This window comes from Bufo gargarizans, chromosome 1, assembly GCF_014858855.1.
Source record: "Bufo gargarizans isolate SCDJY-AF-19 chromosome 1, ASM1485885v1, whole genome shotgun sequence".
Classification (NCBI taxonomy): domain Eukaryota; kingdom Metazoa; phylum Chordata; class Amphibia; order Anura; family Bufonidae; genus Bufo; species Bufo gargarizans.
The window spans coordinates 608591329-608614556 of NC_058080.1; the positions used below are offsets into that span (position 1 = coordinate 608591329).

Consider the following 23228-nt stretch of genomic DNA (forward strand, 5'->3'; position numbering starts at 1 on the left):
GGCAATGGGGAGCGAGTGAAAGGATTGGCAGAGGGGAGAGGCAGAGGAGTAACTGAGTGAGAAGTGGATTAGTCGGGTAGCAGAGTTGAGGATAGATTGGAGGGGTGCGAGCGTACTAGATGGAAGCCCACAGAGGAGAATGTTGCAGTAGTCTAGGTGGGAGATGAGGGCATGTACAAGCATTTTCGCAGACTCAAAGTTGAGGAAAGTGCAGATGTGGGAGACAAGTTTGAAGCAGCAGGTGGTGGAAAAGGCTTGGATGTGCGGTTGGAAGGAGAGGGCAGAATCCAAGGTCACTCCAAGGCAGCAGACGTGCTTGACCATGGAGTGTGCAGCCATTGATGGTTGGGGGGGGGGGAGGTGAGCAAGATGGGGAAAAGATTATTAATTCTGTTTTATCCATGTTGGTAAGTTTTATAAAGTGAGAGGAGAACGAGGATATGGAAGATGGGCATTGTGGGATTCTGGATAGTAAGGTGGTACTGTCTGCACCAGAGAGGTAGATTGGTGTATCCTCAGCATAAAAGTGATACTGAAAGCCATGGGACTATGAGCGGTCACAGGCCAAAAGTCTTGACAGAGAAGAGCAGGGGTCCTAGGGGGGAATAAATGTTGCTCCAAGCAATTAAAACACAGATTAAAGAAAATAAAAATATATAGAAACCGTAACCTCACATAGCCTTATATAGGCAGAATAAATATATTACAGACAGGGGTATAAATTAAACAAACAGATTTAATTGGATTTAGGAACATTTTGAAACCTGATTAATACGCTTACCTTGAATTGTTTGTGGCTTAGTAGCATTATCAAAGTCACAAATCTTTGACCACTCATCACGAACGGCTTCTGGTGTCATCGGGCGATTCTTCTGCCTGATAATGGCACCGAGAGTTCTCTCCCAACGCACTAATTACAAGGGAATAGAAAATATTGATCAGAATCCTCAAGGTGATGCCAAAGAGTATGAGGCAACACAAAATAAAAAAAACTTTCTAAAGGCTACATTCTAAAGAATTCTCAAAACCATCTCAACCCAACTGCATTTTGTTTGCGAGCAGCTTTATAAAAGGGTCTCTGCACTCCTCCACCACAAAGCTGCCCAGCACAGGAGGGAAGAGACCTTTCAGAGGAAAACTTATACAGTCGCTGAGGGTTTTTGTTTGCTTCTGTCGAGCACATCCACAGCTTCCAAAAAGAAAAATGACTTTTCATGCTGAAATGCCTGGCCCCTGAAACAGTGGCAGAAAAGGCGCAAAATGCAGCGCGGGTGAGAACAATACTAAGGAGCATTCTGTGTTACCGGCAATTTGTGAACCTTCTGTGAGTTGTTCAATCACATGTTATTCGAAAAAGAGTTTTCAGAAGAACACAAGACTGATGGAACAGACTTAAAATACACAATACAAGCGACCCAACTAGGACAGGGTGCCCCACTTTCATTAATCAGATTGTGGCATAAATTGAACCACAAAAAATAAAAGTTACAATTTGTGCAAAATATGCAAATGTAACAAAATGGCAAGAAGTAGAAAATCCTGGCATAAATCTATGCCTGCTCAAAAGTCCCCTTTTTTTGTTTTTCATTGTGTCTGCACTACTTCCATTCAACCCATGTGTTTTTACTTAGTAGACTTCGTCCTTCGCGAGTGTTACAGGGTTAGGTTACATGCACACAAACATTAGGGCTCAGTGCCTGTGCTGCGGACCGCAAATTGCTGCCCGCAATGCACGGGCACAGACTGTGGGGCAGCCTCATGCGGATCGTTGACCCATTAACTTGAATGGGGTCCGCGATTCACATCGTAAAAAAGTAGTGCATGCGCTACTTTTTTGCAGTGCGGAGACACAGTCAGAAACACCACGGACGCACTCTGTAGTGCTTCCAATCCATGCCTCCGTTCCGCATCTCAGGGATTGTGGACCCATTCAAGCGATCTGTGATGCGGAATGCACGCGGCTGGTGCCTGTGTATTGCGGACCCGCTGGGGGAAAGTGTGCAGGAGGCCTTAACATGCTCCCTCCTACTAGGTTTCAGAGTCCATTCAGAAAGGCGAGCTTATGAGCTAGGGACCCACTCATAAGCGGGCATCTTCATGTGGCGAGTGGTCGATGCATTTTCATCAAAAAAGTATACAAAATGTCTCAATGGAGTTTATAAATTATGCTGAGAATCAACAGATCAATGCATGGCATGTGAGGTCCATGGGGGCCATTTTAGACTAGGTTTTAAGCCAATTTCTGGCGTATGTGTCAGAATCGGTTGCAAACAAAATTTGCGTCCGAATCTACGACTTCCCCATCCACGCCAGTTTTAAGATGGGGGCGGACCTATGCTGCGCTTAGAGGTATACGGTATAGACAAAGGAGGCTTAAGGTCACAATTCTTGGTAAAGAAAATTCAATGATGCACAAGTCAAGTGTTCAAGGGAAAGTATTCTAATAGTTATAGGGGTTGTCTCACTTCAGTAAGTTGCATTTATCATGTAGAGAAAGTTAATACAAGCCACTTCCTAATGTATTGTGATTGTCCATATTGCTTCCTTTGCTGGCTGGATTCATTTTTCCATCACATTATACACTGCTCGTTTCCATGGTTACGACAACCCTGTAAGCCATCAGTGGTGGCTGTGCTTGCACACTATAGGAAAAAGCACTGGCCTATGTGCATGATAGATGCCACTTACTGAAGCGAGACAACATCTTTAAAAAAAAAAATGTATTCTCATTTAGGACTTCGGATATAGCCTATACCATAAAGGTCTGTTAAGTACCGGTCCCACCTCTGAAACCAACTCCTCTCTCTAAAATGGTTCTGAAATCAACAGAGAGCAAGCCGCGCACGCATGACCATCCTCCGTTCATCACGGAGACTTCTGAAAACACTCCCATAGCAGTGAAGTGAGAGCAGGTCACACGTGTGGCGTGCCGTCCATCAACTTCAGAGCCAAGTTCTGAACACAGGAACAGGTCTCAAAAGTGGTAGCCAAAGCTATCAGACCTTTAGGGCATAGCCTATCGATCTGCCAGACATGTTCCAGATGGAGTACCCCTTTAATCCTGCATTTTTTTTTTGCTTACGATTCTTATTCTTCTGAGTAAAACTCGTTCACTTTGCTGGTACTGTAAAATGCCTGCGGATAACTACAAGCTTTAGTATGAATACGTGCCTACCTCTAGTTCAAACATACTGTATATAGTATAAATATACATTGTATTAGAGGATACTCACACTTTCCAGCCCATCCAGCTCCAACCTGAAAGAAAGAACACACATTTACTTCTGCTAGAATGATATTTGTTTTGTTTGCATTTTTGACACTTCTTATAGAATTTAAAAGCAGTTGTCCGGTCTAACTGAAGGCCTATCCTCGGCAACCCCACGATCAGCTGGTCTGTGCAGGTCTATGGACTGAAGTCAGCGCCACAGCTACAAAGCACCAGCAAAACTGTAGGAGAGGTTCTATTAAAGCCAGTGGGAGCAGTATTGTAGTAGGGAGCTCCTGCTGCAGCAACGTCAATGGTGCTGTGTAGCTCTAGCACCGAAATGAGTCCACAGACCTACACAGACCAGCTGATCAGAGGAGGTGCATTGTCTCAGACCCCCCCCCCCCCCCCCTTCCCAACTAGTGAAGGCCTATCCAGAGTAAGGAAATAGTGACCACCATTAGGGGACGTCCATATAGGAAAGATCATTGTTACACTTACATTGTTGCATTATGGGTAGAGGGAGAGGTGTTCAATGAAGGGGGTGCTCCCGAACTTAATGTTCAAGATCTCGGATCTCCTGACCTCAAACACTTAAAAAGAACCTGTCACCTGGATTTTGTGTATATAGAGCTGAGGACATGGGTTGCTAGATGGCCGCTAGTACATCTGCAATACCCAGTCCCCATAGCTCTGTGTGCTTTTATTGTGTAAAAAAAAAAAAAGGGTAAATTACTCTTACCGGTAATTGGATTTTCCAATAGCCTCCACAACGGCATTCACAGGAGGAGGGTGTCCCCGCCTCCAGGACAGGAAACAACGAGGAAGCACAGGATTTAAGGAGCCTCCTCCCCTTACCTTACCAGTCAATAAGAGAGGACACAGAAGTGATGCATAACAAATTATATATTATAGTAAACAAATTACATCATTCATTTACATTTAAAGCTTGGGAGGGAACCCAATGCCGTTGTGGAGGCTATTGGAAAATCCAATTACCGGTAAGAGTAATTTACCCTTTTCCCCGGCGCCTCCACAACGGCATTCACAGGAGGATTAACAGAGTAATCAATATTAGGGGGGGGGCACACTAGATAGGACCTCACGACCAAAGGACAAGTCCTGATCCCTTACTACATCTAGCTTATAGTGCCGAAAAAAAGTCATAGGGTTGGCCCATGTGGCGGCCCTGCAGATCTGTTCCAGAGGGACTGCCTTAGTTTCTGCCCAGGATGAGGCTACTGCCCTTGTAGAATGAGCCTTTAGTACCTCCGGCGGCTGACAGTTCTTGGTAACATAGGCAGAGGATATTATGTTCCTAATCCACCTAGCTATGGTTGACTTGCTAGCCGCTTGCCCCTTATTAGGGCCCTGGAATTGTAAAAAGAGGTGGTCCGATTTTCTAAGCGGTTTAGTGGCCTGAAGGTAAGAAAGGACTGATCTCCTGACGTCCAGATTATGGAGAGTATCTTCCGAATCATTAGAAGGAGACTGGAAAAAGGAGGGTAGGGAGACTTCCTGCTCACGATGAAATCTGGATATCACCTTTGGGAGAAAGGCTGGACAGTGCCTGAGTATTATACGATCATCCAGAATTGTAAGATAGGGAGGCTTGCAAGAGAAAGCTTGAATTTCCCCCACTCTTCTGGCAGAGGTTATGGCAACTAAAAAAAACCGTCTTCATGGTGAGGAGCCTTAGAGGGATCTCATCAATTGGCTCAAACGGAGGAGTAGTGAGAGCAGAAAGAACCAGGCCCAAATCCCAGGGAGGAACCACTGGACGAGGGAGGATCGAAGTTCTTCCTGCCCCCCTCAAAAACCGTTTGATCAGAGGGGAATCTGCTAGTTTTACGTCCAGGAAGGCGCTGAGCGCGGAAATCTGAACCTTCAGAGTTGATGGACGGAGGCCTTTTTCTAGTCCCGCTTGCAGGAACTGGAGGACCTGAGGAACATCAGGAGAATATACACTTCCCAAGAAGGACAAAAAGGCATTCCAGGTTCTCAGGTAGATCCGGGAAGTTACCGGTTTCCGGCTTTTGAGCATCGTGGAGATGACTGCGTCCGACAGACCCTTCTGTTTTAGCAGGAGGCGTTCAGATTCCAGGCCGTCAAACTGAGTTGATTTACACTGGGGTGATTTATTGGTCCCTGGTGGAGTAGGTCCGGGATTGATGGCAGTGTCCAATAAACACCGGCTGACAGTCTGAGCAGGAGTGGAAACCATAATTACGTGGACCCCTTCTTCCTGAGCCTTTACCAGGACCCTTGAAATGAGGCTGAATGGAGGGAAGGCATAAAGGCGCTGTCTTGGCCACGGCCTGGAGAGGGCGTCTAGCCATACCGGGTGATCCATTTGCGAGAGGGAACAGAACTTTCTGACCTGATTGTTGCTTTTGGTGGCGAGCAGATCTAACACTGGGATCCCCCACATTCGGCAGATCTGGCTGAAGACGCGGTGATTTAAAGACCATTCGGCCTCCCTTAAGAGGTGTCGACTGAGATAATCGGCCACCACATTTTTTTCCCCCTTGATATGCACCGCCGAAAGGGACAGAAGGTTTCTTTCTGCCCAACAAAAAATGCCCTTTGACACTTCCGCCAGTGAGCGACTTCTGGTTCCCCCCTGTTTGTTTATGTACGCCACGACTGTAGTGTTGTCTGTTAATATTCTTACGTGTCTTGGAGAGGGAATTTTGTAAAGGGAAAGGAGAACTCTGTGGACAGCTGACAGCGCTCTTAAATTTGAGGAGGCGTCCTGCATGTCTCTTCCCCAGGATCCTTGAACTACCGCTCCTGAAGAGTGACCTCCCCACCCTGAGTTGCTGGCGTCTGTTGTAATGACCATGACATCTCTTGGGCGCCAGTGAACTCCTATGCTCAGGTTCCCTTTTACTCTCCACCAGGTTAGTGACTGTTTTACCTGTCTGGGAACGTGAACCTTTCTGTCTAGAGACTAGTTCTTTCCGTCCCATGAAGATAGGAGAAAGGTCTGAAGGACTCTTGTGTGACTCTGGGCCCACCTTACTGACGAGATTGCGGCTGTTAGCAGTCCCAGTACCGCCATGATGTCTCTTATCGAGGACCGATCTTTGCTGGAAAAAAGAGACACTGTCTGGATTAAGTGAGACTGTTTGTCTTGAGGAAGAAAGGACATTAGACGCCTTGAGTCCAACAGCACCCCTAAAAACACTTTTTCCTGACTGGGGATAAGGTCTGATTTTTTGGGATTTATTATCCACCCTAGAGTTGTAAGACAGTCCTGGATTTGTTTGAGGCGTGAATGTAGAAGTTGGCGCGACTCCGCAAACACCAGAAAGTCGTCCAGGTACGGGGGACGATCTGTACCCCCTGAAGGTGAAGGAACTTCATGACATCTGACATTATTTTTGAAAAAACTCTGGGGACAGAGGATAGGCCGAAAGGAAGGGCTGTGAACTGAAAATGGGACAATCTTCCCTGATAATAAATTGCGATCCTCAGAAAACGCTGGTGCCTGTGGTATATTGGGACGTGGTAGTAAGCGTCCTGAAGGTCGACGGTAGCCATAAAGCAGTCCTGCGGAAGGATCTGAGTGGTAGATTTTATGGTCTCCATTTTGAATCTTTTGTAAACGATGGACTTGTTTAAGGACTTCAAATTTATTATCAGGTGAAAGGAGCCATTTGGTTTTTTTATCAAAAATATAGGGGAATAGAAGCCTTTGCCGTGTTGTTCTTCCGGAACAGGGATGAGCACTCCTTTGAGGATTAAGGTAGTTATTTCTGACTCTAGGGATGCCTGTTTGTCGGGCTGTTGCCTTTGGTTGATACAAAAAAGACTTGGGGGTGGGGAAACAAACTCTAGCTTTAGGCCCTCTTTTACGGTACGAGTGACCCAAGGTTTTGTCCCACAAATCAGAGTCAGATTCCGAAAAGGGGTACTTGCGTTTAAAGGCGGCCGAGACAGTCCACCTTTTATCAGGATCCCTCCATTCCCTGGAAATAAGGGCTTTGAGGTTATTGTGGATGGGGAAGGATCTCTTCTTTTTCTCCCCCAAGCCCTGAAAGATTTGATCGTGAAGGGACTGAGTCTCTTTGACATCTTCTAATCCCAGCGTAGATTTAATATCCTTCAGTAGGGACTGTGTTTCCTCGGGAAAGCACATAGGCCTCCCTGCGGCCTCCTCAAAGGATTCTGAGACAATGGGTCTGAGACAATGCACCTCCTCTGATCAGCTGGTCTGTGTAGGTCTGTGGACTCATTTCGGTGCCAGAGGAGGTGCATTGTCTCAGACCCCCCCCCCCTTCCCAACTAGTGAAGGCCTATCCAGAGTAAGGAAATAGTGACCACCATTAGGGGACGTCCATATAGGAAAGATCATTGTTACACTTACATTGTTGCATTATGGGTAGAGGGAGAGGTGTTCAATGAAGGGGGTGCTCCCGAACTTAATGTTCAAGATCTCAGATCTCCTGACCTCAAACACTTAAAAAGAACCTGTCACCTGGATTTTGTGTATATAGAGCTGAGGACATGGGTTGCTAGATGGCCGCTAGTACATCTGCAATACCCAGTCTCCATAGCTCTGTGCTTTTATTATGTAAAAAAAAAACGATTTGATGCATATGCAAATTAACTTGAGATGAGTCCTGTATGTGAGAAGAGTCAGGGACTGGACTCACCTCAGGTTAATTTGCATATAAGTATTTTTTTTTTACACAATAAAAGCACACAGAGCTATGGGGACTGGGTATTGGGGATGTGCTAGTGGCCATCTAGAAACCCATGTGTTCAGCTCTATACACAAAATCCTGGTGACAGGTTCCCTTTAAAGGTGCATTTAGGCATCCATATTATGGCAAACAGTCGTTACCGATCAACTGGTCATCTAAGGCCCCTTTCACACGGGCGAGTATTCCGTGTGGATGTGATGCGCGAGTTGAACGCATTGCACCCGCACTGAATCCGGACCCATTCATTTCTATGGGGCTGTGCACATGAGCGGCGATTTAAACGCATCACTTGTGAGTTGAGTGAAAAATCGCAGCATGCTCTATATTGTGCAATTTTCACGCGACGCAGGCCCCATAGAAGTGAATGGGGTGCGTGAAAATCGCATAGCATCCTCAAGCAAGTGCGGATGCGGTGCGATTTTCACGCACGGTTGCTAGGATGACGATCGCAATAGAGACCCGATCATTATTTTCCCTTATAACATGGTTAAGGGAAAATAGCATTCTGAATACAGAATGCATAGTAAAACAGCGCTGGAGGGGTTAAAAAAATAAAATAATTTAACTCACCTTAGTCCACTTGATCGCGAAGCCCGGCATCTCCTTCTGTCTCCTTTGTTGAATAGGACCTGTGGTGAGCATTAAATACAGGTAAAGGACCTTTGATGACGTCACTCCGGTCATCACATGGTACGTCACATGATTTTACCATGGTGATTCACCATGGTAAAAGATCATGTGACGTACCATGTGATGACTGGAGTGACGTCATCAAAGGTCCTTTACCTGTATTTAATGCTCACCACAGGTCCTATTCAACAAAGGAGACAGGAGATGCCGGGCTTCGCGATCAAGTGGACTAAGGCGAGTTAAATTATTATATTTTTTTAACCCCTCCAGCGCTGTTTTACTATGCATTCTGTATTCAGAATGCTATTATTTTCCCTTATAACCATGTTATAAGGGAAAATAATATAATCTACAGAACACTGATCCCAAACCTGAACTTCTGTGAAGTTCGGATTTGGGTACCAAACATGCGCAATTTTCTTCATGCGAGTGCAAAGCGCAATGCAATGTTTTGCACTCGTGCAGAAAAATCGTGGGTGTTCCCGTAACGCACCCGCACATTTTCCCGCAATGCCCGTGTGAAAGGGGCCTAAATGTGCCACTGCTCACCGGATCGAGTGAAACTGTTGTTCCTCGAGTGATCCTGTTGCTTGTGCAGGCACCACCAATCATGGCTTCTGAGCAGCAGATCGTGCTGTCTAAACTCAGAAGCCATCAATCTGTACGAGGACAAGATATCACTATACCATCTCCCATCCTCATACAGTGAAGGAGATCACTGCATGTAAATGCAGCAGTGTCCTACACTGAACGAGAAGCCGGTCAAGGAGGAACACTTCATTCCCGTCAAAATTCACATTAACCCATATTCTTATTAGTTTGATAATAGATTTATAGAGTGTCAGCAGATCAGAGTTAAGAGGTATACATGAGCCATCAGATGACAGGATATATAAAAAAAAACAAAAAAAAAAAAAAACAGACTAACCCTTGTAACTCAAAAGGCTGAACACTGATAACATTTTAATAAAATTGAGCAATTAGTAACTATAACTGTATGAGATCACTGAAATGTATGCATTTTACCAATAGAACAGAAGCGAAAACCGCATTGTGGAAAGGCATTTTATTTGATTCCACAGCTATAAAGCAAAGCATATAATACATTTTTTTTTGCTTTGTTAATCAGGTGAGTTTTACGGTTGCTGAAATGGGTGCGTCAGTATCATGTTCTCAGATGATCACCCATTCCAAGTAATGATCAGAGAAGAGCTCCTTAAAAGCGTGCACGTGACATTCTGGAATAGGAGACTAAAACCAGCCGCCTCCTGCCATTCAAGTTACCTGCCGTCATCTTATTCCTCTGCAGTTATTCCACAGAAGAGAGCAATTTCCTAAAACAAAAAAATAATTGGCCATTCTTGACAACATAAGAAAAATCTCACCTCAAACAAACTACCGTTTTCTTGACAGCTTTCATGACACAGCCACAGCACGATGGGAGCCACATACTCCGGCTTTAGTGCGTCTACAAAATCTAAAAATAAAAAATAAAATAAAAAAACTGGCTTAGTACAAAAAAGAAAATATATATTCATGTCGTTGAATGTATCAGATTTCTATCCCATTAATTTTAGGGCACGGTCAGCATGTTCAACTTGGATTTCCTAGTGTATTCCACTTAAAAATGGTATGGATTCTCTTGCAGAAGAATGAAAATGGACATGGAGGCCACTGGTGGATAGATGCAGAGCCGCAGCAGTGGAAGCTGCAAACCTGCAACAGAAGTCTGAGGTTCAGCCTGGGATTTCTGCCATTGATTTCCTTACAAATCAGCAGCCTTCAGCGCTCCAGCGTAAGTGTGCATGATGGGAGCTGTAGTGCCAAAGGTTGCTGATCCCTGCCCTATATTGTTTATGACTAAAAGGGTTGTTCACCCCTGGGGACCTTTTTGGCAGACCTTCCCAACGTGACTAAACCTGTGGTGGAAAACATGCTAACCTGATCCCTGGAGCTGGGTTCCAGCTTCATCAATCCCCCTCGGGCACCACAGGCCTGGGTTTCCCCCACAAACATCCTGGTTGATGTGGCCAATGCAGCCAATGTCTGGCCACAGTACTGATGCATTACCCATGCGTCATGTCAACGGGTCACCTGATGCAAGGCCAACACATTAGCAGTAGAGTCTAGGGATGTCGGAACATTAGCGCAAGCTCCAGAGAAGAAAACAAACCACGTAAATTGCACCACTGCTTGAGGACTGTACCAGGGGCAACAACATATCTGACATATGGAGTGGAAGTTAATACTGAAGATACATCTATATTATACAGATCAGTCAATGGCCTTAGCGTTGAGGTGCTCAGGAATGCCACATGACCACTGAAAGTCTTGACAGTCCAGTAACGGTCATGTGTAAGTACAGGTCCTTCTAAAAAAAATTAGCATATTGTGATAAAGTTCGTTATTTTCTGTAATGTACTGATAAACATTAGACTTTCATATATTTTAGATTCATTACACACCAACTGAAGTAGTTCAAGCCTTTTATTGTTTTAATATTGATGATTTTGGCATACAGCTCATGAAAACCCCAAATTCCTATCTAAAAAAATTAGCATATCATGAAAAGGTTCTCTAAACGAGCTATTAACCTAATCATCTGAATCAACTAATTAACTCTAAACACCTGCAAAAGATTCCTGAGGCTTTTAAAAACTCCCAGCCTGGTTTATTACTCAAAACCGCAATCATGGGTAAGACTGCCGACCTGACTGCTGTCCAGAAGGCCATCATTGACACCCTCAAGCAAGAGGGTAAGACACAGAAAGAAATTTCTGAACGAATAGGCTGTTCCCAGAGTGCTGTATCAAGGCACCTCAGTGGGAAGGAAAAAGTGTGGCAGAAAACGCTGCACAACGAGAAGAGGTGACCGGACCCTGAGGAAGATTGTGGAGAAGGACCGATTCCAGACCTTGGGGGACCTGCGGAAGCAGTGGACTGAGTCTAGAGTAGAAACATCCAGAGCCACCGTGTACAGGCGTGTGCAGGAAATGGGCTACAGGTGCCGCATTCCCCAGGTCAAGCCACTTTTGAACCAGAAACAGCGGCAGAAGCGCCTGACCTGGGCTACAGAGAAGCAGCACTGGACTGTTGCATGTCATTCGGAAATCAAGGTGCCAGAGTCTGGAGGAAGACTGGGAGAGGGAAATGCCAAAATGCCTGAAGTCCAGTGTCAAGTACCCACAGTCAGTGATGGTCTGGGGTGCCATGTCAGCTGCTGGTGTTGGTCCACTGTGTTTTATCAAGGGCAGGGTCAATGCAGCTAGCTATCAGGAGATTTTGGAGCACTTCATGCTTCCATCTGCTGAAAAGCTTTATGGAGATGAAGATTTCATTTTTCAGTACGACCTGGCACCTGCTCACAGTGCCAAAACCACTGGTAAATGGTTTACTGACCATGGTATTACTGTGCTCAATTGGCCTGCCAACTCTCCTGACCTGAACCCCATAGAGAATCTGTGGGATATTGGGAAGAGAAAGTTGAGAGACGCAAGACCCAACACTCTGGATGAGCTTAAGGCCGCTATCGAAGCATCCTGGGCCTCCATAACACCTCAGCAGTGCCACAGGCTGATTGCCTCCATGCCACGCCGCATTGAAGCAGTCATTTCTGCAAAAGGATTCCCGACCAAGTATTGAGTGCATAACTGAACATAATTATTTGAAGGTTGACTTTTTTTTGTATTAAAAACACTTTTCTTTTATTGGTCGGATGAAATATGCTAATTTTTTGAGATAGGAATTTTGGGTTTTCATGAGCTGTATGCCAAAATCATCAATAGTAAAACAATAAAAGGCTTGAACTACTTCAGTTGGTGTGTAATGAATCTAAAATATATGAAAGTCTAATGTTTATCAGTACATTACAGAAAATAATGAACTTTATCACAATATGCTAATTTTTTGAGAAGGACCTGTATACAGCACACCACACTTGCGCTCATAGGACAGGAGCTGTGGAACTAAAACCAGGATAGTCTGAAAAGGCTTCTTTCGGTTACACCAGGTCCGGCCCCCTGGGGATTTTTGAACCACCATTTGAAACAAAATAAAGAAACTGAAAAATATTTTAAGGTGAAATTACCATCTGCTCCTAAAGAAATGGAATAAAATAAAACCAACAAATTCGAGACGGTCCTCAGATGTGAACCAACACACTGCATAAAGCTCTCATGCAGAAGTCTTCTCACAGTAGTAGCTGGTTTCTTTCTCACAGAATAAAAACCCAAGTAAAACAGCTCCGTATTCTGTGCTCTTGATAAGCCATGCAAGCTCCAAACATACCTTCTCTCATCCAGCGCTGCTTAAAGATTTAACCTGCCTGGCGCTGTGGAGGTGTCTGTTTAAATATTTAGAGTCAAGCTGGCACGTGCCGCTCCTGCTATCTAGGTCACAAATTCTACCTTCCGGGAGAATTCACAGTCATTCTGTCTGCCGGACAAATCGGACATGTCCAGACTTAATTCTTGGCCGTCTGCAAACCAGATGCATCTGAACGTTCTCGCTCGACGAATCAAAGGCTCTTTCAACATCTACACAGTGCATCAATCTGATATATGCAGTGCTACCCATCACCATGACTTTGGGTGGAGACCGCTAGAAATTCACTTTGCGCAATAAAAGGATAAACAATCTTGGTTAGCAGTAGACACATTTGTGAAATACCTTGAGGCATGATATCCTGTGTGAGTCGGGAACCAGCAGTTGGTGCAATTGAATTGCTATGGATGTTGTACTTGGCTCCCTCAAGAGCAAGTGTATTGGACATACCCAAAAGGCCAAGTTTGGCAGCACTGTAGTTGGCTTGCCCAAAGTTCCCATAGATTCCAGAAGCTGAAGTGGTCATTATTATCCTATGGATACAGAAAGCGATTAAACATGCAATCCAATAAAGAGACATCATTAACTCTGCATGAGTCTTTCACCAAATATGACCATTACAGACCACTCAGATCAGGTTCTCCATTACTTTCCCCAGATTACTCTGGTACTTTTGATATTGCAGTCCATCGCCGATTTGCTCCCAAAAACTTATACCATATGGTAATTAGGTTCCATTAGTTGCCCCAGCCCCTCTGCGCTTTGCTTACCAAACCCCTCCTCTTACACCCCTCTGGCCAGCCCTTGTTTAATCTGATTACCTCCTCTGTCTGAAATCCCGTGCCCTCACCACTCCACACATTCCCAGCACGTGCGCACTGCATTGCCCATTATGGGCAGAGGAACAGGGACTGTCAATGCATTCCGTGTGTGAGGGTCCCTCACATTCTGGACTTGCAGGATTATAATTACAAAGCTGTCTGTATTTGTTGGCATTTATTAGTATAAAAATAAATAAAAAAAATTATAATTATAATCTGCTACAAACCAAATAAAAATCGACATATTTAGATAATGCTGAAACTTATGTTCAGGGTATCCCACTGCTCTAAGCCTCATTCACGCGTTAGTGTTCGGTCAGTGATTTCCATCAGTGATTTTGAGCCAAAACCAGGTGCGGCTCTAAACAGGTGCAGATCTTTCCCTTATACCTTATGGCTATGGAGGCTCCACACTTGTCTTTGGCTCATAACACAGGCATGGTTTTGGTCCATGTTTGACCTGCATACTCTGTGGATCACATGTGGACCCACTCATTTCCATGGGTCTTCAAGAAAATGTGGACAGCATCCGGATGTCATCTGTGTGCTGTCCACAAATTATAGAACATGTCCTTTTTTGTCCACTTTGTGAATTTCTATTGATGGGAGTTAGAAAATTGCAGGGTGCACACGGACAATATCAGTGGTTTCTAGGGCTGCACGATATGGGAATTTTGTGCGATTGCGATTAGGGCCCTAAAAATTGCGATAACGATATGCGATACGATATTGTAAAGGAATTGTGCTAGAGGTCTATTTGCTTGGATTTTCCCATATGAGCCGTATTGGGGGGACCTGGGGAGGGCACTGTTATAGGGGGACTGGGGACGGCACTGTTATAGGGGGACCTGGGGAGGGCACATAGGGCCATGAAGGGGGCCAGCATAAGACATATAGCATCTTATGCTGGTCCCCCTCATGTGTCCTAAACTGGGCACATAACTGCCTTTGCGTGTAAAGTGTTTTACTAGTGTGTGTGTGTAGGTGAAACAATCTCTCTCCTAACAGGTCCGGCCTCTGTACTCACTATGAATGCAATGCACTGCAGCGAGCGGCAGCGAGGTGACCGGCCGGCGTGTGACTGACGTCACTTAGTAACGCTCCTCCCACTTCAGGAAGCAGGAGCGTTACTAAGTGACGCCGGCCGGCCCGCTACCGCTCGCTGCAGTGCATTGCATTCATAGTGAGTACAGAGGCCGGACCTGTTAGGAGAGAGATTGTTTCACCCACACACACACACTAGTAAAACACTTTACACGCAAAGGCAGTTATGTGCGCAGGGCCCCTTTATATATAATCGCAGCATTTTCGGGTCGGCCAAATTGCCATATCGCATTTGCAGATTATCGCGATTCGATTATTTTTTTCGATTTATCGTGCAGCCCTAGTGGTTTCCGAATCCGCGGTTTGCAGACCGCAAAATGAATACAGTCATGTGCAAGAGGCCTTAGGGAGAAAACAAAAAAACAGCAGCAAAAGTCTATAATAGTTTGCTGTAGTTGGAATCTACCCAGATGCTAAAAGATGTGTATGCGCTTCTATCAATGCCCAGTGGGCAAAACAGCTGTGGGCACCATATATGCTTCATTGTTGGTTATTAAGTCCTGTGTGGCAGAGGCTAAATGAAAAGGTCTACTACACATTGAACAATGGCAATAGATACCCTTTATTAGCGACAGCCTATGTAACGAGCATGAGCTCTTCGCCCCCACACATCCCAGTAGTCCCCCCTAATGCTGTTCAGCACTCCTACAAGACCACTGACTCGTCTTATATCCTAGCAGTCACTGGGATAAGACCAAGTGGAGACCTGGACTTAAATATGGATATGAAGAATCAATCTACTGACAAATTAGAAGACCAAGATCCAAGTGTTACACCTTCATCATAATTGGTAGCACACAAGTAGCATGTAAACAGCATGTCTCCAAAAACACTGTACCGACAACAGTATGTACAACATGAAGATTTACTCAAGTTTATAATTTATTTCATCTCAGTCCCAAACAGTGACAAGTGTTCCTACACGGAAGTGTCATTTATAAAACTAGTGTAAAGTAGAACTGGCATAGTTGCCCATAGCAACCAGATTCCACCTTTCATTTTGAACAGGTACTTTGGAAAATGAAAGGTGGAATCTGATTGGTTGTTATGGGCAACTAAGCCAGGTTCTACTTTACACCAGATTGATAAGTGACCCCAGCAGCCGTTTTCCAGACTATACTACTGGGGAGAAAACGCAGGTCCCACCAATCCACCCCTTCAGTGTCGCAATCACTAGGAACGGAGAAATCCTGTAGTGGTGGTGGTCAGTCCCCGCAGCATAATCATGTTATCCCCATGGGTGTCACCAGGGGTGTCTTATGTGTACAAGGCCTCATGCACACGACCATTGTGTGTTTAGCAGAGCCGCAAAACACAGATTGTGTCTGTTCCGCAATTTGCGTAACGGCACAGACAGCCATTGATATAAAACTGCCTATTCTTATCCACAAAACAGACAAGAGGACAGGTTATATATTTTTTTCAGACCACGGAACAGAGCAACGAATGCAGACAGCACACTGAGTGCTGTCCGCATTTTTTGCAGCCCCTTTGAAGTGAATGTGTCGGCATCCAAGCTGCAAAAACTGCGGCTCGGATGTGGACCAAAACAGTCATGTGCATGAGGCCTAACCTGTTAGGCCATACGACAAATAACCTAATAGTCACCTGTGGATATGCCTATGGCTGACTGGTCACAGCCCTAAGATAATGTAATAGAAAGTGATCAAATGTACCCCAAAATAGTACCAATAAACACTACACTTTACCCCATAAAAAGCCCTCGCACTGCTCCGTTGACAGAAAAATTATGGGTCTCAGAATTTGGTGATACACAAGCATATTTTTTTATTTTGCAAAAAGTAAAACTAAACTTCTATATATTAGGCCATAAACTGTACTGACCAGCAGAATAAAAAAATTAAAAATAAAACACACACACGGCAAAAAATGACAATGAAAAGGCAAAAACTCTGCAGTAGTAAGAGTAGGGGAATAGTAACCTGATTTTTTCAAACAAAACGTAATGTATTAAAATGCAGATTTAGACCTGGATTAGAGAAAGCCATCTTAAAATCTGCAACGCATGTTGATTTATGCACAGAATTTCCATGGCGCGTAGAGATTTGTTAAAATGTCATCTACTTTGCTGGCACCGTATTATGCTGGAGATTTCAGTCGGTAAATCCAAGGTAATACGCGACATGCGCATGTAGCCCGAGGGTTACAGCTGGATAGAATACAGACGTAAAGTTCAGTTCATGCAGATTTCCGTACAGTTAGAAGTGTGTTTGCCAGGAGTGATGCTGGCAAACGAGAATCATTATGGCATTGACTACGAACACTGGTTACATTTAAAGGACTACTGCTCAAAAACACCAGAGCAACATAAGCAGATTGAAAAGGTTGCGTTAATTCCTAGTCTGCGGCCACATTTCAGGGATTACATCAAAGCCAGCCCTTTCTTTGACTGTGGCTTCAAATGGAAGGTTTGCAGTTGAAGATGCAGCTCTTTGTACTGAAGAAAGCTGCAAAGCTCAAGGTCACGGACAAGAAATGTAAAAAGATGTTCAATTCCAGAAAGTTTTTCTTCCCGGTAAGGAAGACAATTGACCAGTAGCTTCTGAAATGAGCACAATCTTACACTCTGCTGTGCTGCAGTCCTTTCAATACAAATTTACAGACCATCATGCTCTCCTAGGGTCTGCAGGCCTGAACTGTATTGCTTTTGAGTAGCTTTTTTTAAACTTCTTGCAAATTATAGAACGCTCCAAAAAAAGTACCACGTGGTGTTGGTTTTTTTCCAAGGGCAACTACATAAAACATGATCTTGTGTAGCCCTCTAGAGGGAGCAGCACTTTCCAGTGGTCTTCAGCTTTGCTTACTACAGTAGGGTTCAGGAGGGAAACCCCTTATGATGTCCATATGCCCAAAAAGTGCATCCGAATAAAGGAATTTCCTGAACACCTTTTTCTTTCCACTAGTTTTCATCAAATCAGACTTTTCACATTGCTCGAGGTGGGGACATTATGACCACCATCCAACGATGTAGCAAGCACATTATCGCTCGTTTAAACTTCTTTAACAAGATTGTTTGTCAGCTGTACAAGTTACATTATGTCTGAAGCACAGCCTAAGTTTAAACTGGAAGATTAACTGCCGACCAGCAAGTATTATGTTTGCGCAAAAGATGCGATTGGGTAAATAATGAGCTTTTGCGCGTTTGTTGATTGGGAGCAAGGATTTGTAGAAACCTTCATTCAGCCAATGGTCCCATATAAAAATGGACCCTGAAGAGGTAAATCCAGCTTTTTGACACCGATGACCAATTATTTGGATAGGACTTTAATATCAGACAGGAAAACTGAACCATGGACAGACCCGGAAGCAGAAGGATCTGTCCACTTTGCTGGCATACTGCAGCACAAGTGAATTGAGAGTTCAGCTTTTTAATTTCTAGCACCAGCCCGAATCAGCTGATTGTGCAGGAATAAGGTTACATTTTCCCATCATACTAGATCACAAGAAAGCACAGATAACAGATCAACTTGAAAAATGTAATTCAGTTCCCAAGCTAACCCTACTGGGGGGCAGGTAGCATGTGCTAGAGCTTCTCGGAGCACAGAACTCTTTATATATTACAGGTTCATACACTGTACTTTCAGATGCATAGGCACAAGCAAGCAGACAGCTGTACAAAGTCAAGAGGATCTCAACTCTGAGCAAATTGGTGCAAGAACTGAATTTAGCACTTTCTGTACAGAAACAAGACAAGCTGAAACTTATCAGTCTGTTGCATTGTTACCAACATTGCTCTGAAGTTTTGACAGTTGTTTGTTCTCAGTGGATAACTTGGTGCTATACAACTGGAGGATATTAGCACAAATAAGGGCATCTATGACACAGGAGAGAAGAACGAAGGACCAGTTTCCTACCTTCCAAATTTTTGATTCTTCATGTGATCCCATGCTGCTCGAGTGACCAGAAACGACCCTCTCAAGTGAACTCTATGAATAACATCTATAGAAAAAAAAGAAGAAATTAACAAGTACCTGACAGAAGGCACTCACTCTAGAAGTATTTTCAAATATGCCTAAGAGGTGCCCTGGCTTGTAGCCGTCCGTATACCATTATATCAAGACTCAATCAGCAGCAAAAGATACTAAATCACTGCACGTTTCTTCTAGGTGGAAGAAGAAGAGTATGTAATGTGTCCAACAACCACTGCAAATAGAAACCATTGTAAACCACGACTCCATGGAAAACTAGTAATTGGTTTAGAAGCCTCCAAAACGGGAGTAAGGCTACTTTCACACTGGCGTTACTGGGTCCGCTTGCAAGATCCATTTCAGGGATCTCACAAACAGCCCAAAACAGATCAGTTCAGCCCCAACGCATTGTGAATGGATAAGGATCTGTTCAGAATGCATCAATTTGGCTGCGTTTGGTCTCCATTCCGCTTTTGAGGCAGACACCAAATCGCTGCTTGCAGCGTTTGTCCGCCTGACTATGCAGAGCCAAACGGATCCGTCCTGACTTACAATGAAAGTCAGGACGGATCCGTTTTGACTTGGACTTGAAGCTGCTATAGCATGTGCGTGCTTAAGTGTCACCTCTCTAAGGAAAGCCAATAAAGAGCATGCCAAGGAAAGTTATTTGGTCATAAAAGCTGTAGGGGAAATTTGGTAATTGAAGAATCGCGCACTGTTTGAATATGGCATTTAGCAAGTGTTGTGGCAGCCTCGTAGGACTACGTTGGGGGATGTCCAGTAGCATAACCGATACTGACATGCGACCTATACAAGTAGCTTTGTTTTATATAAGAGGCACATGGTCAAGATGGACTTTTAGGCTAAATGCACACGATCAGGAAAAGCCACACCGTATGTCATGTACATTGCATTCTATGAGAATTAGAAGTTCTCATTTCACACAGGTGCAGATTTTGACCTGCGTTGCGGATTTTTAAAATCTGCAGCATGTCATTTTTCCTGACCGGATTTTCTTCACTTAGTAAAATCTGCACCAAATCCACACCAATTGATGCGGATTGACTGCGAACACCTGCTGATTTCAGTGCGGATTCTCGGCACATGAATCCTAAATGTGCGCATGTACCCTTAGGGTGCCTTCACGCACAGTAGACTGTGGCTGAAAATTCCATGACAGAAAATCTTTTATTTATTTAACCAATAAATGGAAAAAGTGAATAAGAGCGGCACTGCCGAATGTTGGTACCTGCAACGGTGACTTTTGTCCTGTCTCAAACAGCACTATGGGTGTTCCGTCAATAGTAGAAGGCAATACGTTAACTCTTCTAAGTATAGGCAATACGACAGCACTTACCAATGCTGTAATAAAAATCCTTTATTTCATCCTAAAAATACAGGGCTGGGGCGCACCACAATATTCCACGGGACGTTAGAGGTGGCGACAGCAGTTTCGCGCTGCTGAGCTTCCTCTGGCCACTTATTTTGAGGAAGAAAAAGATTGTTATTACAGCATTGGCGAGTGTGATCTTCTTGCCTATACTTACAAGAGTTCAGTTTTATTCACCTTAATGGAGCTTGCAGAAATCCATGTGCTTGCTGCCCCATTCAAATGAATGGAGCTAATTTTCAGCACAACACAGAACAGAAATTCCTCTAAAAACAGAAATTATACCTCTATTAGATATACAGAACATTCTGAGTGCCTTGAAGGGACAGCCTACATGGATTGGGGGCACCTTCTTAGGGCAGCACCCCCACAGTATGTAATACAAGGATGCTATAGGGTGAAATAACCACTTAATCCCGCTCCACAAGTATACCACATGGATTGTGTACATTTAATATATAGGTTGATTTTGTTTAATGTACTGCCAATTAAAAGGGAACCTCACTTTAGAAGCTCCTCAAACTGCACTAGTTGATGAATAGTACACAGGATGTTAAGCTCAAATGAGTCATTCTTTCCCTGCAAGCTTGGCGTGCAATACACAGGACTCCAGAGCGCGCATATGTGATGGTGAGGACTCCAGGACTAGTTCTCTATGCATCACATGGCTGATTTGCAGGCACACCGCAGGGAAACTGCAGTGGATATAATATCTGATTTTAGCTCTGTATTCTTTATACCAGAGCTAAAGTCCATTATAGTAGTTTATACGGGTGGATAAAAACTATAGCGGGAAAAAGAAAAAAAAAAAGAAAAAAAATTTACACTTTTGGAATGAGAAAAAGTGAAAAAGTTCACATTTTGAGATGTGCTTTAAAGTACACCTATTAGAAAGGGGTATTTTTCTTTAAAGGGGTTGTCTGTACGTGACAGTGAGGTCTAGCTGATCACCAGGGTCTGACATCCTGCACCCCCACCAATCAGCTGCTCTGGTTTAGTTTTGTCACTAGCTGAGACTACATGGCTCCGTCAACCTTGTGGTGAATAGTGTTCACTTACTAAGTCTGGCCAAACCCTTTAAACCCAATGGGGGAGATCTATCAAACTGGTGTAAAGTAGAACTGGCTTCATTGCCCATAGCAACCAGATGCCACCTTTCATTTTCTAAAGAAGCTGTGAAAAATTAGAAGGTGGAATCAAATATCCAAAAGCAGAAGGTTCTGTCCACTGTGTAGTGGCCCTTGCAGCAAACTGCAATTCATGTGAATGGGAGCCCAGCTGCTGTATGCTGGTACTGGAAACAGTGGATGGTGGCTTTGGTCTACTGTATGGTTTCCGAAACAGCCAATTAGTGTGTGGGGGGGGTGTCAGCAATCTCATTAGTTCTGTACTGATACTTCTATTTGCTTGTGGACTCTAGTGGATCTCCATGCCATAGATGTTGCCTCTCCAGAAGAACCTCTACAGGCTAGTCTAAGAACTTTCAGACAGAGGAATGCAAGGAGGAGTCCTGAAGGCCAAATTAAATTGGTCCCTCTGTTCACCTAGCAATTAATGTACTACTGCCCTACCAATCTACTGCTGCTTCCAACACTGATAAACCGCACCTAAATCTTTGCTAACCTGTGGAAAGAACTGCACACTTAAGCATCACAGCAAATAGACTTTTAAGAGAAGTATGGTGAATGGACCCAAGGCTACTTTCACACTTGCGGCAGTGGGATCCGGCAAGAAGTTCAGTCGTCTGAACTGCCCGCCGGATCAGCCGATTTAGAGGTGACTGAAAGCATTTGAGAGACGGATCCGGATGCTCATCAGTCTCACAAATGCATTGCAAGAACGGATCCGTCTCTCCGCTTGTCATGCGGACAGACAGATCCGTCTTGTATTTTTTTTTCACATTTTTACCGGCCAGAAAAACAGATCAGGTATTTTGAATGCCTGATCCGGCACTAATACATTCCTGAGGGGAAAAATGCCGGATCTGGCATTCAGGCAAGTCTTCCGTTTTTTTGCCAGAGATAATACTGTAGCATGCTACGGTTTTATCTTTTGCCTGATCAGTCAAAACTACTGAACTGAAGGCATACTGATGCAAACTGAACAGATTACTCTCCATTCAGAATGCATGGGGATATGCCTGATCAGTTCTTTTCCACTATAGAGCCCCTGTGACGGAACTCTATGACGGAAAAGAAAAACGCAAGTGTGAAAGTACCCTAAAGCACTTGCATGCTCTAACTGTATAGTAGGTGCCAAAAGAACAAACATTGTATTGAGACGAAAGCTGCTAATACAATAGTGCACACAAATACAACATACACATGCTATTATAGAGCAGTGCTACATTCCATCATCTGTCATAACTAGAATGGAAGTCCGATCGTGATAACTATTAATATTAAGCAAAACCTCAGAAACAGATGACCATTTCCACAAGAATAAACATCTAAGCAGAGATCTTTACTTACCCCAGTCCTCGTCACTTATTCTTGCAAAAGTGCGATCCCTCAAAATTCTGCAAAAATTAAGAAACAAAGTATGAAAGGCGGATCATAGAAATAGATGAAAACATGCATTCAGTAAGGAAACAATCAAATCCATTTGAAGGTAGTTTTCCTGCACAGTCTCAGTTATAGAACCAAGAGAGACAAGGCCATGCACTAGAGAGGATTGACTGATCTGCCAAAATTGGCAGGCTCCTCTGCCACAATGCACATTATTGTGTACGGCCTACTTAAGCAAAAAGGAAAGCCGTTCTATCTGCTGTCAACAAGACAAAACAATCCGCTACATCCAGTAATGGAGAAAGCGTAGATCTGGTAAATGGCGCAGAACATTTATTCATGGGCGATGGATAATTTCTGGTATATAGAAAGGCCGACTCGAACAGGAAAGGTTACACACTGCTGAGAGAGGTCACAGAATTTCATTTGTTCAGTTTAAAATACAAAAAAATAAAATACACCCAGGAAAAGTTGACAATAGGCAACCCTGTCACATTAGGTTACAGTAATTATTCAAGAATACTAATTCTGCAAAGTAAACCTTTTTATTATACAATATCTGGAACTCAACAGCAACTGTACTTGCAAAAAAATAAGTATAAAA

The 23228-nt window shown here is 44.0% G+C and overlaps 1 protein-coding gene across 1 annotated transcript in view; it reads right to left on the reverse strand.

The window, feature by feature from the left end:
• HSD17B4 (hydroxysteroid 17-beta dehydrogenase 4) overlaps nt 1-23228 on the reverse strand; it is a 242657-nt gene that overhangs the window by 146022 nt on the left and 73407 nt on the right. Inside the window, exons 6-11 of the mRNA XM_044275890.1 lie at nt 22589-22635; nt 18674-18758; nt 13219-13406; nt 9936-10027; nt 3234-3258; nt 782-910 (exon numbers count right to left, since the gene is read on the reverse strand). Of these exons, the coding sequence (XP_044131825.1) occupies nt 782-910; nt 3234-3258; nt 9936-10027; nt 13219-13406; nt 18674-18758; nt 22589-22635 (566 nt within the window). The remainder of the gene's footprint in view (nt 1-781; nt 911-3233; nt 3259-9935; nt 10028-13218; nt 13407-18673; nt 18759-22588; nt 22636-23228) is intronic.